At 52.7% G+C, this 16,785-nt stretch overlaps 6 protein-coding genes across 6 annotated transcripts; 1 reads left to right on the forward strand and 5 right to left on the reverse strand.

Annotated features, from left to right (window-relative positions):
* Positions 1-1,303: 1,303 nt before the first annotated feature.
* J4E90_010755 (uncharacterized protein) lies at positions 1,304-2,458 on the forward strand (the record flags this gene model as incomplete). The annotated part of the gene is made up of 1 exon (XM_051440267.1): positions 1,304-2,458. One exon carries the CDS (start codon positions 1,304-1,306, stop codon positions 2,456-2,458), a length of 1,155 nt encoding a protein of 384 aa, XP_051285911.1.
* Positions 2,459-3,579: 1,121 nt separating this feature from the next.
* Positions 3,580-5,352, reverse strand: J4E90_010756 (uncharacterized protein; the record flags this gene model as incomplete). Its single annotated transcript, XM_051440268.1, has 4 exons — positions 3,580-4,292; positions 4,346-4,667; positions 4,714-4,956; positions 5,005-5,352. The coding sequence occupies 4 exons, from the start codon at positions 5,350-5,352 to the stop codon at positions 3,580-3,582; spliced, it is 1,626 nt and encodes a 541-aa protein (XP_051285912.1).
* An 815-nt stretch (positions 5,353-6,167) lies between these two features.
* Positions 6,168-7,617, reverse strand: J4E90_010757 (uncharacterized protein; the record flags this gene model as incomplete). The annotated part of the gene is made up of 3 exons (XM_051440269.1): positions 6,168-6,934; positions 6,992-7,447; positions 7,500-7,617. The coding sequence occupies 3 exons, from the start codon at positions 7,615-7,617 to the stop codon at positions 6,168-6,170; spliced, it is 1,341 nt and encodes a 446-aa protein (XP_051285913.1).
* Positions 7,618-8,965: 1,348 nt separating this feature from the next.
* J4E90_010758 (uncharacterized protein) lies at positions 8,966-9,763 on the reverse strand (the record flags this gene model as incomplete). Its single annotated transcript, XM_051440270.1, has 1 exon — positions 8,966-9,763. One exon carries the CDS (start codon positions 9,761-9,763, stop codon positions 8,966-8,968), a length of 798 nt encoding a protein of 265 aa, XP_051285914.1.
* Positions 9,764-9,982: 219 nt separating this feature from the next.
* J4E90_010759 (uncharacterized protein) lies at positions 9,983-12,775 on the reverse strand (the record flags this gene model as incomplete). Its single annotated transcript, XM_051440271.1, has 2 exons — positions 9,983-12,546; positions 12,601-12,775. 2 exons carry the CDS (start codon positions 12,773-12,775, stop codon positions 9,983-9,985), a joined length of 2,739 nt encoding a protein of 912 aa, XP_051285915.1.
* A 1,964-nt stretch (positions 12,776-14,739) lies between these two features.
* On the reverse strand, positions 14,740-16,578 carry J4E90_010760 (uncharacterized protein; the record flags this gene model as incomplete). Its single annotated transcript, XM_051440272.1, has 2 exons — positions 14,740-15,221; positions 15,285-16,578. The coding sequence occupies 2 exons, from the start codon at positions 16,576-16,578 to the stop codon at positions 14,740-14,742; spliced, it is 1,776 nt and encodes a 591-aa protein (XP_051285916.1).
* Positions 16,579-16,785: the final 207 nt, after the last annotated feature.

A 16,785-nucleotide genomic window follows, 5' to 3' on the forward strand; every position in this document is an offset into this window, starting at 1 on the left:
AGAACCCTGAAAAGGAAGGTGAAGCATGTCGCTGGTTGGAATGTCTTGGAACATCCTCTCAACGATGCGCAGAAAAGGCAAGGGCGATGTCGTGATCGCTGGGCATTATTAGCCTACCACCAAAGTACTTGGCGCATTCTGAATGCCTTGTAATGCACTTCAAGGCGCCTCATGTCCGTCTTATGAAGATTTGGGAGTCTTGTAGAGTAAGGAACCGTTGTCATGAGTGTTCGCGGCGCGAAAGGGACAGTCCCGAGGTCTCTAGGGAGCGGTGTCGCTCGAATGACGAAATTGGTTCACGTGGTTAAATGCGCGCGCCGCGGCGAGGGCTTCAGGTAGTTAGCTGATGAGAGTGAACAGAGCTTGACGTGGAGTTGAGGGTTGAAAGCAGCTGGGGATGTCTCCGCGTGTCTGGTGCCAAACCTCGGAACTCCCGGCGACGTAATTTCCGGGCTGGCGCCGGCAATAGAGGGGGCTCACGAGCTTACACTTCTTCAACACCACAGACGGCTGGCTCCTTCTACAACCTTAGCTCAAATCCCATATATGCCGTAACGCACCAGAGGCCTCGATACTGAAAAACTTCAGATGGACGTCTTCGTCGCAACTACCTAGGTACAACGTTGGCTGGACTCCTGCTAGCGGTGTCCTAGCTGGAACAGAATCATCATCGCATCGCTTTGAAGCGCTTGCGAGGCAGCTCAGCTTCGACATTCATGCAGGCACTAATCTCTGCTATCCTAGATATCATCACAGTTTCATCTCAGGCCGTCTTTAGCCCACGATCTTACGCGTCATTGCGTCGCATAAACAAGCTTCAGTAAGCTCTGTGCCGAAGCTTGACCAACGCCACGAAAGCCTCACAGACAGCACGGAACATGCCTACTTAACGGCGTTTGACCATGGCTCGTTGCTCGCTCTCCGCGTCGGTTTGTCGGCTCTTATGGTGATGTGAGATCATCTCCGAGGCTTGTTAGTGATCGGCTTAATTGGTGGATAATTTCCTCCATCTTCCCCACGTTCTCCGGATCTCTCTGGGTGGATACTCCCCGCGCTCGATACACCTGGTAAGCATGCTGATTGGAGGCTTTGAACGGATAATTGATACTAAAGGCGCACTTGCGGCTGATGATGGTGCTCAGGGCACAACGGTAACCGGGCATTGCGGATGTCTTGAGCCACATGGGAATCCCAACCCCAGGAGTGCGGATACGATGAGTTGATATAAAGTGCAGGCCAAGCCTCAGTCTGCCAAACGGCGCGCATCCTTTTTCGGGCCGTGCGGAAACTTCAGCCTTTCACCATGCATTGGACCACACTCCTCCTTGGCCTGTTCGAGGCATGCGCTGCTATATCGACTGTCAACCGCAAAGCGTGCCAGTATCCAACTAAGAAGCCACTGGACGGTTGCCCTCAAAATACGATTCTGGTGGGCCCTGGTCGCAACTTCTCTACAATTCAGTCGGCAGTACTCAGCTTGCCGGATGACACAACACCTCATCACATCCTGGTCCTTCCTGGAAACTATACTGAGCAAGTAAATGTTACTCGGCCCGGTCCCGTTTACCTTTTTGGTCAAACCAAAGCGCCCAACGACCAGAGCAAGAACACTGTCAAAGTGATATGGCGCAATGCAACTGGAGCTGGCCTATCAACATTGGACAATGCATATACTTCCGTCCTCACCGTTGCGCCAACCTTCAACTCGAGTAAAACTGGCACAGGACCTACCGGCGACCCCGTACCTGCAGGTACACCTTTTGGAAACACCGACTTTCGCGCATACAACATAGATTTCAGCAACTTGTATGCACCCTACTCCGCTGGTCCAGCCCTGGCAGTCTCAGTGAGCTACGCAAATACCGGCTTCTACTACTGCGGATTCTACTCCTACCAAGATACCGTGTACGTCGGCAAATTAGGCAACGCGTACTTCTATAAGAACGAGATAGCAGGACAAACCGACTTCTTCTACGGTTTCGGCACCGCGTGGATTCAGTCCAGTCTTGTCTCCCTTCGTAACTGTGGCGGCGGCATCACAGCATGGAAGGGTACCAACACGACCTTTGTGAACAAATACGGCGTCTACATCCACGACTCCGACGTGAAGAAGGCCAATTCTTCCCTCTCCATAACCGGCCAGTGCGCACTGGGCCGCCCATGGAACGCCCAGCATCGTTCCATCTTCGCAAACTGCTATCTTGATGATTCGATTCAGCCCAACGGGTACATCAAGTGGGGTACTACGGATCCAAGGGTGAACTTCAACACCACGATGGCGGAGTACAAGGACTACGGGCCTGGGTGGAATGAGACTGCGCGACTGGCAAGCAATGTTAGCATTGTCATGGACAAGAAGCAGTATGAGCCGTATTCGACGCTGGATAAGGTGTTTCAGTATCCGTTTTCGGGGGAGTTTGGGAACACGGCTTGGATTGATAGACATCCTGAGAGATGATGTGGATGACGAGAAGCTAGATAATGCAGTCTTTGAATCTACAAGCTCTGGAACGACGAGCATGCCCCAGAAAGCACCCAAAGATACCGATCTACAGAACACTCCCTACAGAGAGCGGGTCTTCGATGCGAGCCACCACGAAAAGTACTTTCCGCAGTTCGTACCTAATTGTATTAGTAACAGATATTGATGGATTTTGGATGCGTCCACTTACACAGCATGCTATCGCAGCCGCCGTCCTTCTCTATGTCCGTACTGCAATGAGGGCATGGTCTAGTCAGATCCTTGATAACCTTTAGGGACTCATCTTCCTCCTCGACGCGGTCCTTGATGCGCACTTGGTACGCTTCGCACGACTCGCCTTTGTGATAGGGCCGATCGCAAGGTACACAGGCGCGTTCTCCGCACTTCGTACAGACACATATGTTCTCTTTGGTGTTTTCCCAATCTTCTTTCGAGATACTATCGTGCGCTTGTCCGGCGTCGCAATTTGGATTCAGACACCAACGCCACCCAGCGGTCCTACTGGCCTCGTATGTTCGCTCTAGAGTTTCAAATCTCGCATGCATGGTTAGCGTAGTGGCAAGTTCGATGTTGACAGACCTCATGATGGCTGCGCATCCCTCTTCCGGGCACGCAATACCCAGTGTTTTCTTCTCGTCGGAGGTAGTTGTGGTGTTAGCGTTCTTGATCCGAATATCTACGTGCTTCTGAAGACACGATTTACACGTGTTTATCTCATGGTCGCACTCAGCGGAAGGGTTGTACTTTGGGAAGAATTTGTTCTTTCTATTGGTGTCGCAGATCTTGCAATGATAACGTGCCGGCTTCCGTTTCTTGACTGATGGTGACGATGCGTATCATCGTCTCGCTTTCGTTTCGCCATGGTAGTTTGCATGAGACTTTGGGGAGCGGCGGAATAAGCAGAATGAGCCAAAGCATTAAATGATCATCTATCACAGTTGTACACATTCAAGAAGCTTGAAGAAGGAGCAAGAGTAATCGTGGAACGCGCAGTGCAAGCAGACCAGACAAAAAAACGACTCTTCGACCTTCTCGCTATCTCTGCAACGGATTCCCATGGACAACCAGACACATTCCATCTCGGCAATTTCTTGAATTCATGCCGTCTTCGCAGCACTATCATACTCCTTCCAAATCAGCCCCTCAGGCAAAACCCTCCACTGCCCCTCCCCATCCAGCAAACCCCCCATCTTCGCCCACTCCTCCCTAATAACACTCTCCCTCCCCTCATCCCTCGGCACAATCCTCGCTTTGAAAGGACGCGGCTGCACCAACATGCCCTCCGTCAAATCATCCATATCAGGCATAAGCACACCGCCCTCCCCATCACTCGCGGGATGGAACTCAAACGCCCACAGTAACCGCGCAATAGCCAGAAACAGCGACCGCTCCGCAATATGCATACCCTGACACAACCTTCTCCCCGCGCCAAAAAGAAAATGATCCCGCTTCGACGCATCAGCGTTATTCGCCGCTTCCGCCGCCGTCTGCCCATCCTCATAATATCTCTGCGGATCAAATCTTCGTGGATCAGGATGACGAGCCGGATCGTTATGGATGGCCCAAACATTCCACAGCACACCCGCGCCTTTGGGGATTTTGAACCCCATGTACTCGTCGTCTCGGATTACGGCGTGCGGGACTCCGAGGATGGCGGTGGGCATCCAGCGCATGCTTTCTTTGACGCAGCTGCGGATGTAGGGGAGGTTTGGTAAGTCGGAGAGGGTGGGGAGGCGGGCGCCGCAGATGAGGTCGAGTTCTGAGCGGGCGGTGGCGGAGACGGTGGGGAAGAGGATCATTGCTTGGATGACTTTGGGGGGTTAGTTGCAACGATGGTGGGTATCAGGGGGTGAGTTTACGCACAGCCGATGAGAGTGGCGGATGTGGTGTCTGATCCTGCCTCTAGCAACGAACCGCTCACGTATCCTGCGAGCTCATCTGAGAAGTTCTCCTCGTCCTGCGCGCGTACTAGGTCGACGCAGAAGCAGGGTTTGGCAGTCCCGTTTTTGATTGCTTTCTTTACGTTTAGCCAATGGCCGACGTATAGCTCACTCTCTTTTTCGTGCAATTCCTTTGCGTATTTTCGTAGGGGAAGCGCGAAGTCGGGTAATGAGCGCAGTATTGGGAAGAGGTCGACTAGTTTGGCTGTAGTCTCACCCATGAGTTCGGAGAACTTCTCGAAGCCCTGTAGTGGTGTTAGAGGGACAATAGATTCCAGAGGTTCGACCTACCGAGTAGAGTTGTTTCAACTTGGGGTCGTCGATGCTTGTAGTGCGGAACCCGAAGATCATCTGCGTGGTCAAAGAGTTGGTGTAACGACGAATGTGGTCGATGAAGAGATCTGGGCTCTCCAAGAAGCCGAAAAGCATGGCCTTGTTCTCTAATTCTTGGTATGGCACATATGTGCGCGCCGCCTTGACATTGAGGTTGATATGAACAATTTTCCGAATCATGCGCCATGTATCACCATACGGCTATAACAGTCAGCTCAATCACCAATCGAAAGTATTGAAGAAGCTTACCATGAGCAGCATACGACACCCATTGCTCACAATCTGGCCAAGGTACATATCTGGGCGCGACGAATAAATCCCGCTCCGTTTATCAAGCAGATCCTTTACAGCCTGGTCCGACGACAACACGACCGTGACCTTGGTACCCAAAATGAGCGAATACATTGGCCCGTATTCTTCGGCCCACTTTTGGAATTGTAGATGCGGCTTCTCTTTCGGCATTAGATGCAGATTTCCTATGATGGGGAGTGTTGGTGGGCCTGGGGGGTAGTTGGCGGGCCTGCGACCGACGCCGCGGAGGCTGTAGGCAGCTACTGCTACCAGGGCAGTGAGTACAGCGTAGAGTGCGAGAGACATGGTGATGTGGAAGAAGTGTCAACTGATTGCAGAGTGTTCCAAACCTGCCGTAGGAATCGAACGGCAAGGGACCTTCCACGCCAGAGCAACCTTCCTCCGAGGGGCTTGTCTTTATGTTCCGGCCCATCTCATCGGTCAAGTATGTTGTCCATGCAAAGGCCAGCATCAGATAACACTCCGCATACAAAGCTCTTTCCAATTCGCTCATCTTGTCTCCCGTCGAACGAGGCTGCAGTCATCAACATGGTAATTTACAGGGGCCGGAGAGATTATGCATCCACTGAACGGTTGGGGTAGTTAGCCGAGACCCACCACTGTAGTGCTGACAGGTATCCTAGTACTGGATATACCTTTGCGGCGAGATGCTGCGAACATCTTGTATATACCTCCATGCTCGCGCGGGGCATGCATATGCGGTGCATGGCCGGATGGAGACTTTCTGTAGATGATCCGGATGGTGCAGCTCGACCAAAACTCTTTACTTCGTTACCCTTTACTCGTCAATCGCCAATATATCATCAAGAAAGAAGCAGCGGATTGAAATGCGGTATTACATGTATTTTATCAAACAGATTCAACCATCTAGACAGGATATATGTCATAACCAGAAGACTGCGGATGATGGACGATAAGGAGGAAGGAAAATGTATGCACTATACACAAGACGACGAGGGGGAGTATGCAACCCGTCTCACCCCTGTTCCCCAGTACACAAAACTACAAGACCACAGGTATCGAACTAAACGCCAAGGATATAGAGACAGGCAGACATGAGAAAAGGCATAAGGAGGTAAAAGAAAATATGGGTAATGCGATTATAACGCGATCAAGCCCATGATGGCGACGATGATGGCGAAGACAGATCCCCCCATGCGTCCGAGGCCTGGCTGGACGACGGATCCAGCACCAGTGCTGCCAGTTGTACCTTGAACAAACTGGCCTTCAGCGGTGGCGCCGCTTCCAGACGAGCCCGTCTCTTGCGCAGGCGAATTTGGTTGTACGGCAGCTGATGTCTCGGCGACTTCTCGTCCAGCGCCACCTCCAGGGTTACCGCCAGGTACCATGGCAACATCGGTGGCCTTGGAATCGTCGTCTTTGTCCTTGGCCTCTCCTGGGTTCTCGCCGGTGCCCATGAGCGAGCCCAGAACGACTAAATCGTCTGTGATGGCGACGGTGTTGTTAGTACCGGCTTCATCCGTGTACTTGTAGGTCTTCTTTCCCTTGATCTGCGCACCCTCCGGTGGGTCGTAGCACTCTACGGTGACTTCCGAGAAGCGGGCGGCGTAATATCCGTTGGTCATGTAGGGCGAGTTCCAGTCGATCTCTCCTCCCGCCCACTCAATGGTACCCTTTTCGTTGGAAGGCAGACCGGCAGGCCAGAGAGAAAGCATGATGCGCGCGGGTGTCTGGGGGTAGTCGAAGCGGCCGGATGTCTTGTTCCAGGTATCGGAGCGCTCGAGTCTACGCTGTTCCTTGCCGTTGATGGACCATACCAGGGTGTCTTCCTTCCAGTCAACGCAGTATTCGTGCATGGTCTCGACCGTGTTCGCGTCCGGTACAGTAAGGTTCTCGCCGTTGGTGTCTGGAATCGCGTTAGTCATGTACGAGGGTGGCTAAGCCCGAATGTCGGATTACTTACACACTGTGACACCCTGAGAGTAGAAGTTGGACTGCACGTGGCTTGTGTCCACGCCAACCCACTCAAAGTCGATCTCGTCCTTAACATCCGACATGAGAATGAAGGCAGTGACGACACCCTTGCCCTGCGCCGTGGAAAGCTTGGAGCAGATCTTGCCGTACCAAACGTAGTAGGTAGATGCCAGTAGTGTCCCGACTGTCCCTTGCGCCATAGTCAAGAGCGTTGACTTCTCCTTGGTCTTGGGGTCTGTGTATATCGTGGGCATGCCCTGCGACTGCCAGTTAATCTTGGAGGCATCGCCGAGGTACTTGTCGATGGTCTGCACATCGTCGAGGTTGTCTAGTGTGTATTTTCCGGATTTGCACACGGGACCGGGAACGCACGAGTCGAAGCTGTGTGACATGAGGGGATCGCAGCCACCGAGGCAGAAAGCGCCGACACCGCAGTCGCCATATACTGCGACTTTGTTAGCACCAACCCCGATGCGATGGAATTTTGCGATACGTACGAGAGCAGCATGGCGTGTCCTGAGGGCAGTGGCTATCCTTTGTGCATTTCGCTCCGGCGAGCGCTGTGCCTACCAGTACTGTCGCCGTCAAGGCGGCGGACAGCAGACTTCGTACCATGATGTCGGACCGTTTGCGGGATCGTCGATGTCGTGTAAGCACCTTATCGTCGGCAAGTGGAGTAGCGCAGCGATCAAGATGATGGTATCACGACCTCTCTTGTAGTTATCGTAGGCAGGTACGCTCGATGGTTGGATGAAACAGCAGGTGTAGGGGCCCGGGCGGTTGTGCGGCGAGCAAGGGAAGGGCGCACGCGTGAAATTCGTGGTTTGTGTTCCCCTGAGATGGTACGGCGAACAAGTTTCGAAAAGCGAGGGTCTTTAGGAAACGAAAGATTAAACTGCCTGGTTAGTAAAGCGAAGGTGGTCCCGAAGGATAAGAAAGGGCACTGAGGGAGTGAATCGAGGCAGGAGCGAGCGGCGACACTCTCTTTGAAGAAGGGGTGGCCCGCCGCGCAGATACGGGGCACCATCCGCCTACGATCACGCTAGGCCGTAAATCACGGAAGGGCTAGCCGTTTGTGTCGCGTGTTAAATGCATCCGCGGCAGCGTCGCACTTCAAACATTGTTTCCGGCGTCCTCGTGAGCACTTCCATCGCGCTTCAACTCTTGAAACAGTTGTGAAGCCAACCCCTCGAAATGAAAAGTTGACAGCTAACATCGTCCCTGCATGGCCTGCCCTGACGATCCTGGTGTTGCGCTCCGCTATCGCCACCCTGCATCTATCGATAACCGCTAATGTCTATTCTTGGACCACCGTGCAGGACCCTTCGCGCCCCACGTGCTTGCTTGCCCCATTGATTCCCTGGACAATTGTCGTCATACTGCACTCACGAGTTTGCTTCATAAATTGAAATGCTGTTGTACATTGCGCTGTCGTCGGTATCGTGGAACGCTGCTGATGTTTGCGGGATTGTGGACCCATTGACGCAGGTCCGGGGTAGGCGGCAGAAAACGAGCACGTACACGTCGCCTGACCATCGCTATTTGCATCATGATTAGGTTACATCCACCAGCCGACAAAGAGCCGCTCAGACCACCGCAAGGCCAGCCAGCAGACGGCCACTACACATCACAGCCTCGTGGCGACCCTTCAAAGCTTCACGACAGACAGTGTGCTAAAAACATCGCGCATACTAGTAGTATTGAACATTCTGCATTCTGACATGGTGTGATCAAACTAGCACCGTCTGTCCACGTCAATACTTCCAAGCCTTGGTACCCAACGATCGCCAGAGATGAGCGGCAGATTTGTCACAAGTCCTCCAATCGACCCCTCCATCCCAAGCAAGTAGGCCACTGACGCAGCTTGAGTGTCGTGGCAGAAGCCGGACGTAGGTTTTGCAGTAGGCGTGCTCACAGTGTGTAACTCCTACTTCTACCACGACACTGAGTGTGGTCAAGTACCCTAGTCCTCTTTCAACTGTGGGCACAACTGCCTGTGGCCCTTCTTCCAGTCTTTCTTCTGACAAACCTCGGAACAGTACCGAGCCATTTTGCATCCACCGCATCTGTCTAAAACCCCACCCTTCTCGTGGCGCTCAGCACCGCACTCCCAACACGTGCCTTCCTTCGCACCGAGGTCTACCAGACGAGGCTCGGGTGTATCCACAGGTGCTTGAGCTTTTGGCTTCGCAGGAGGCGAAGGTGACGGTAGAGAAGCAGGATCGTCGGTGTTGATGGGTGAAGCAAAGATGACTGGTAGTGCGACACGAACGGCGTGTTTGAGAAGATCTTTAGACTGCTTGAGATCTTTGAGGTAGTTCGTAGGGAAGACGCCGTAGCCGCACGTGCACATGTAGCGCTTGCTGGGGTCAGTGGAGATGGGAATGCATCCTGCGACCTTGTACTCGCATGTTGGCTTGTGCTGCCACTGGCGGCATCGCTCGGCAAATCCTGGCAGTAGATGCTTCCAGAAGGCGACTTCATCTTCCTTCATCTTGATGCCCACGGCGTCGTCGCGACGCGCTGCGAGAACAGCGACAAGCGGCGTCATGTCCGCGCCCGTATGGAAAGGAACATATGCAGCATCGACGAGAAGAGTTTGGTTCGACAGATCCATACGGACCGAATCGATATACAGTATGCCGAAGAATGACGTGGGTGTACAGAATTGAATGATCTTTGCCTGTGCTTGGCCTTCTGCCCCAACAAGGTGTGCATAGATACTCTGTAGGGTCTCCTTCACACCAAGGCGTCCAGGCATGGTTGATGATACGTCAGCGAGAGACTTCTGGTAGCTTTCAACTCTCCTGCCGACATCGTAGCCATGGGAGAAGGATGTAAGCCGATCCACTTGGCAAACGAGGCCTTCTGACCAAGGAGAAGTTTTGGTAGAACATCAGGTTGAACGTAATGTAGTTGTTCGAGAGAAACCTCAGATCTGTGGTTTGTCAGTGGATGCAGATTAAACCCCTTGACCCACTTACTGCGCATTAAGATGGACGGGCATCATGGTATCTGGGCGCAGAAGGATTGCTGCTCCACTCTGCACGGCAGCCGTGTACTCTATCCATAGTGATTTGCGTGCGATCTTGGTCTTGGCACTGGCCACATTTGGTGGGAATGGAAGTACTACATCCATTTGATACGTCTTCCCAATGGAGAGCCTTAGTGTGAATGCCGTCGTAGTCTCGAACCCGACAATGGCTCCACTTTGCAGAAGCTCCTTTGCTTTTCCTAAGTTTACAGAGTAATGTACTCGCAGTGATTCGACTTCGTTCCTGTTGCTACTGACGAACGGATGTATGGTAGCGATGACATCAGTCACTAGACCCATGTTAGCAAAAGCCGTGATCGTAGAGATGTCCGACCTACCATCAGTCACCTTGGACGTGGCAACCTTGTTCACGGAAACGAATCCTTGAAAGTCTGGCCGATATCTCGAGGCAAAGACGTCTTTTTGGCCGACAGCAGATCGGTGCACATGCAGAAGCATGCCAAATATGGACATAAACTGCAGCTGAGCTGTTGGAGTACTCTTGAGCCCAAAGGTAATGCCACAAGCATCATCCTCCTCTTCGGTGAGGGTGCACGTGGAGACTATAGTGGATACGATCAATGGCGACTTTCCCTTCCAGCCCTTGTCATCTTCTCGGACCGTTACTCGATAGTCATTCGTGAACGCCGAACCAGAAGTCTCGATCGTTCCAAAACCCATCTGTATGTCCGTGTAGAGAGCCTCTTTCGGACTGATCGACGAGTTGAGCTGGAGCTGGCATAACGGAGTACCGTGGCCGTTGGCAAGGTCTCCGAACATCGAGACCTTGTCGTGAGGAACGACAAATGTAACGCACATAAGTGTAGGGATGTCCTCCCATTTGCGGAACGGACCGCCCAATTTGAAGGTTCGTGGATGCCACCACTCAAAAGAATCTTCTACCTTCCATACCCCGAGCATGTCAAGGTAGACAAGAAGAGACTGCAAGTGGTGTGGACCCATGTTCAAGGTTGTGTCGTTCATGATGCCTACTTCGACCAGAGCATGCATAAATGGAGACCAGTCAACGACGTTTGATACCTTGATGTGTTGAAGCAGCGACACGAAGCTTGCTCGAGTGTACAGTTCGTATGCGGTAAGCTTCTTCTTCTTCTTTAATTCTGCATTGACTAGGCCCGGGATCGAGAACTGATTGGCCCATCCTTCATCCTGGAACATGTTCAGATACATAGACATAAGCAGTCTAGCTAGCTCAGCTGCGTCGTAACGAATTTTAGAAGTATCGAACGGCTTCCAAAGTACAATGGGTCTAGAAGTGGCTGCAGTGAATATTCTGTTCTTGTTCAAGTCGGGGGAGTTGGCGGCGTTCAGGTGCCAAACGGAGGTCGCATTTGTCCAGTATTGAACGGGCTTTAGACCGAGTAGTAGAGCGATTGTTGGAAGGTGTCCACAAAGCAAAGCGCTGGCTGAAGCTGCCATGCCGATTTCAGAGGGTATGAGCATTTCTGTCCGGAGGATGGACGAGGCGTTTTGGCGAATCAACGATGCAGATGCTGTAAGAATGTTGAGACAGCCCACAAAGTCGAGCAGATTAGATGTGTCAATAACATCGAAGGTTGCCGGTGCAGATCCGCCCTGCTCGTATTCAGGCGCGTCTAAAACCAGTGGGGTGTATGTCCATACGTTGCGATACCAACAAGCTGTGCGTGATTCGCCGTGTGCTTGTTGATGTTGGATAACATGACAGAACGCGACAGCGTCAGAGTTAACATATCGAATGGTGAGACGCGTGGAGGCTTTCCTGAAAGCAAAGCACCAGGCAGATAGCTGGTCGAGCGCTATCTGCATGGGCTTTGGCAGCTTTCCCTTTGTCGTCTCACTTGATACGAACAAGGGTGAGTCCGCGGCGAGTCGAGCATACATGGGCGCAAGGTGGAAGCCGGTGAGCGGGCTAGTACCGTAGTGGAGCACGAGGCCACTGCGATGGCAGATGAACATAGGATTGGCGATCGAGAGGTTCTTGGTGACCTTGTTGTCCTCCAAACATGTACCACTCTTCCAATATGTCTTATAAGCTTTGTCAGCCTCTTCGAAGCCTTGGGTCAAGAGCGGGGCGAATGCGCGAATGCCGTCTCCCACGAACGCCGCCCCAGACGTCTTGAGGGCCTGCACCTGCTTGGCAACCTGCCATTGATCTTTCAGCATATCTTGTGTCACCTTGTACGTCTCGTCTTGAACTGGTTCCAACGCATACAGCGCCCAAAGCTTAGTAACGTTTTCCAGTGTGATGCTGTCACAGAATCGAATGATCATGCCATATGGACCTTCATTCCAGCTTTTCAACGACTGCGCAAGCTCCAACAGCTTTTTCGACTGAGAGCGCAGAACACCAGCGGATTCGCCATCAATAAAGATGTGATAGTATAGGTTCCATAGCTGTCGTACGCGGGTGCCTTTCGTGTCGTCAAGGATGAGTGTCAGGGCGAGTACGTTGCGCGCAATGATCTCCGCTTCAATGTCGCAGCATGTGAAGTCAAGCTTCCTGTCGTCTGCGTCCCGGTCAGTATATGCGGGTACAATGTATAGTCGAGGATAGCACTTACCAGCTCCAGCTCCACTATAAGCAGTGAAGAGGATGTTTCGGATATCCCCACAACCGAGTAGTAGCAGGGCGGCATCTTGTTCGCGCGGTAGGGATTGGGTCAAGCACACAGCTGGAGTGTTGCCGACGGGGTAGAAGAACGGCCCTTGCGTGATATGAACTGGCTTGAGCGACATTTTGCAGGCAGTGTCAATGGGGAGAGACTCGGAGACGACCGAGCAACATTTGTGTCGAAAATAGTTGTTTGCTTGGACCTGCATCTGGCTGCGGCTAGCCGGTTTAGGACAATCAGTTTCCTGCTCCCCTTCACTAGACGAGAGTCGCGGGGACTATATTGGTCGATTGAACGCGGCTGGGCCCTGTAGCGTTACACAAAACCCTCACCACAGGCACCTATGCATAGGATAGACCAAGTTTGCGTATCACCCGATTACTCCGCGCTCTTCTGATAAGCATGCATGCAAGCAATGCCTGCGTCGAGATTGCGACTTCTCCATCTGAACAACAGAAAGATTGATGGAACGAAAACATGGTGATACTCATGGATGGGTAGAGAACGAAGAGTAGGTCCTGGACGCCATACCACTTGAGCGAGCCCTTTGCTAGTAGAAATGAGTATGCGGATACACCATCTTCGCGTCAGCCTGTGTGGGTGAGCGCATGATGGTGTTTCCATCAATTTGATAGAGTCGCGTTGACGTCATGGCCAGGCCGCCTGCATCAACATCGTTGAAGTCCTTTCTCACAGTCAAGCTGCATGATAGCTCGCGTCGTACGGGCCCAGGTGCCGAGGTAATATCGCGCGATCTTTGGAAGTGAGCATGATGATGCCAGATGGCAGGTGTGAAGTTTGACGCGTCTCATGGCGAGGCTGGAAAGCGCGTCCGCTGTCTAGCGCTCCGCGCACGTGGGGCGTCCTCTCACCGGCTGCCATTGGCCGATTTCGGCAACAGTTCTCCCACAACACCGTTTGGACGTTGCGGCGACGATACCCACGGCATGTCAATAGGAAGATGCAAAATCAGAGGACAGGCGCGTGCAGATACATCCAGAAATTACATCGAGAGCAGATGATGTCCTGTTCCAATCGTACCTCGGTACTTTCTCCGCGATTGGACACTCTCGTCCTCCCATAGCCATCAACTCCATCGCACATCCATCGCTTTACCCATTCTACAGCTCTTCGCATCGTCCTTTTCACTCATCTAGCTTCCAGAATACATGTCCTTCCTCCTCCACGGCAGCACAGGACACACAGGCATGGGCTGGGTCGATCTCGTGCCTCGGGCGGGTAAACTCTACATCGGCGGCCTCTACGCCCTATACCAAGGCGACTTGATAGATAAAGCAGGCATAACGCACGTTCTATCAGTGATAGATTATGACCCTTTACTGCAAGAAAAGTTTAGGCATTTGAAACAGGTATGTTGGAAGGATCATCGGAAGCATGAAAGATGGATGTAGACTGATTCACGTTTAGTATGTGTTGTTTTCCCCTTTTCAGGGATGGTATCAGAATGATACCAATACTATTCCTCCTTACATCTAGATTTCGTTATCTAAGCATACTAACATCATCCCCCACCCCAGTTTCCACATCCGCTCAGAAGACCACCCAAACACAAACTTGCTCCAAGACTTTACCCCCGCTGTCCAGTACATCGACTCAGCCCTAAACGCCGAAAACGGCGGTGTATTCATCCACTGCGCAATGGGGAAATCGCGCTCCGCAACGCTCGTCTGCGCATACCTGATCTGGAAATATGACATCACCCCTGCCGCAGCGCTGGAGCAGCTATGTGAGGGACGACCGGTGTGCGACCCGAATCCGGGGTTTAAAGAGCAGTTGGAGGTGTGGGGGGAGATGTGTGGGGTTAGTGGCGAGGAAGAAAAGAGGAATGTGTATGAGGCGTGGGAGAAAGATAGATTTACGGGGGAGGTTTGGGAATGGGAAGCTCGCTTGGATAAAACTCGAGAACAGCAGTCACAGGAAAAAGTGGCGAGGTCAAAGTTGTAGGATGATAAGAATGCGAGTTATCATGACGTCTAAGTAAGGTGGACAGGGAAGAACAATACGTAGCAATGCCACCTCTTCTACCCGAAGCAAGGGGGCGGCCCTTTCCCAGACCTGCATCTGCATCTAGGCATTCCAAGGCTTCGATTGGCCCTTCTTGGGCTTGTAGCACTGCAGCCACTCGCTTAGCGCTTTCCTGAACAACGTCCGACTAACGGGTCCATCGGGCACGGTAGAACCCGTCGTCCTGAAGTCGTAGCAATGCTGCGCGTCCTTGAGGACCAGACCAAAGAGCTCGTTCCTGCTGGTCTTCACTCCACACTTGGGTACGTCCTGGATGACTTGAACGCCCTTGGGCGCGAAGGGCTCAGCAGAAGCGGGGGAGAGAGTGCGCCATGGGTCGAATTCACCATTGGACCAGTACGTGTTGGAAGGACGGATATCCCAGCCTCCGAAGATCTTGTTGGTGCGGGCGGTGTTTGGCCACTCAGGGAAGAGCGACTTGGGAGCGTTGGGAAATTGGCGGTGGCAGATGTCCTTTTGGTGCTCAAGCGAGTTGTACTTGGACACGAGTTGTTGGGGTCCAAGGTTGGCGGATTGGAAGTATCCTGATGGGTAAATTAGTATTATGCAAGGAGGGAAGTTGGGATTGAGAGAAGGAAGGGACTTACCCCACTGTGTGCAGTATTGCCACGTCCAGGCAATCGAAGCGGGATCTGTGAACCTCTGGTTCAGGTCACAGTTACCAGTCACGTTCAACTTGCCCGAGCACTCGGTTTCCAAGTAATCATTCGTGTTGTTGGCAAAGACAGGGTAGCTCGCCCATCGATCGACCGTCCATTTCGCGCCCTTGCTTTTGGACCAGCCCTCCGCGGGAGCTGTAGTGTTCGTCTTGGGGTCTTTCTCGAGGTAGTCGCAGAATTGACGGAGACCCAGAGATCCACCTTCCATACCGTAAGACTGCCATAGGTAGAAGGGAGTCGTAAGAGCATCAGCAAAGGTGGGGTTAGAGTTGTTGGCAGCTCCAAGTCCAAGGAACTGCTCCTTGAGCTTGGCGGTTGCGCGTGAGTCTGTGTCCATGATGTTGTCCATGTAGTTAACAGCAGCGTGGATATCCTCCGAGCAGTTTCCGAAGCCCTTGGCATGCATACCGCGCCAGATAGGTGAGAAGTAGAAGCTTTGGTCAACGGAAGCTTCGACGGGAGCTGAAGAGGCCCAAGACGCGTGGATGGTATCAGGGTACATGTTGCGCATGAAAGCGGCCCTCATACCGGGGTACGAGCCACCAACAAAAACCCAAGGAGTCTTGTTGGGTGTGAGCGTAGTATTGACACCCTTCCTGCTGAACTGCCTAGCAAAGGCGTCGACATCTTTAAGCGACTGCTCCGTGTTCAGGAACTCGAATGCCTCGGCTGGCGTGTTGAGGTCGATGGGGGTGGGTGTTGAGTTTCCGTAGAAACGATGCTCCCAAACGATTCCGATACCGTTATAGTCATCGACGAGCTGCTTGAAAAAGCTGGTTTCGTTTAGCAGCCTGGTCAGCGCACCTGGCTCTGCATCTGCCTCGCCCGTGTCGTAGAGGAAAACGGGACCGCCAGGCTTGTACGCATCCATGTTGACCCAGTACCTGTTAAAGAATGTGCCATGGTATGAAGGATCCTGGCCTTTCTTGTAGGCGAAGTGGTCGAGTGGCAGCTCGACATATTCCGGAGTGATGTTTCTGAGCGGCGCGGCAGCCAACACAGCCGGGCTATTTGACGTAGTCGCAATCTTGAGGGATTTGAAAGCCGTGGCATCGAAAGCGCTGTTTTCGGCGTCGTCGGAGAAAGTGACCATGGCCGAGCCATCTGGATTCATGCCCATGTCGGCAAGCAGATTAAGCTTGCGCTGAATGGCCGCATTCAAGGCGTTGGTGCCCTGCAACAGGGCGAGGGCCACTGCCGAGACGGAGACCGAGGACCGCATGTTGAGATTGATCGAAGTAACGATGCGTGGATAGGAACTGTTGTACCCGGATTACCTCCGCAAGAGATCTGCGAGAGGAAGGTATGGGCGTCGGGAGAAGAGCGAAGATGTTCTTCTGCGCAGCTTCGGTACCAAGGTTGTCAGACACACAGCCCAATCGACGGCACAGACCACGACAGCGACTCAAGGACGAAAGAACGGCGTAGA

The sequence above is a fragment of the Alternaria incomplexa genome (assembly GCF_024043165.1).
Source record: "Alternaria incomplexa strain BMP 0042 chromosome Unknown scaffold_26, whole genome shotgun sequence".
Lineage (NCBI taxonomy): Eukaryota > Fungi > Ascomycota > Dothideomycetes > Pleosporales > Pleosporaceae > Alternaria > Alternaria incomplexa.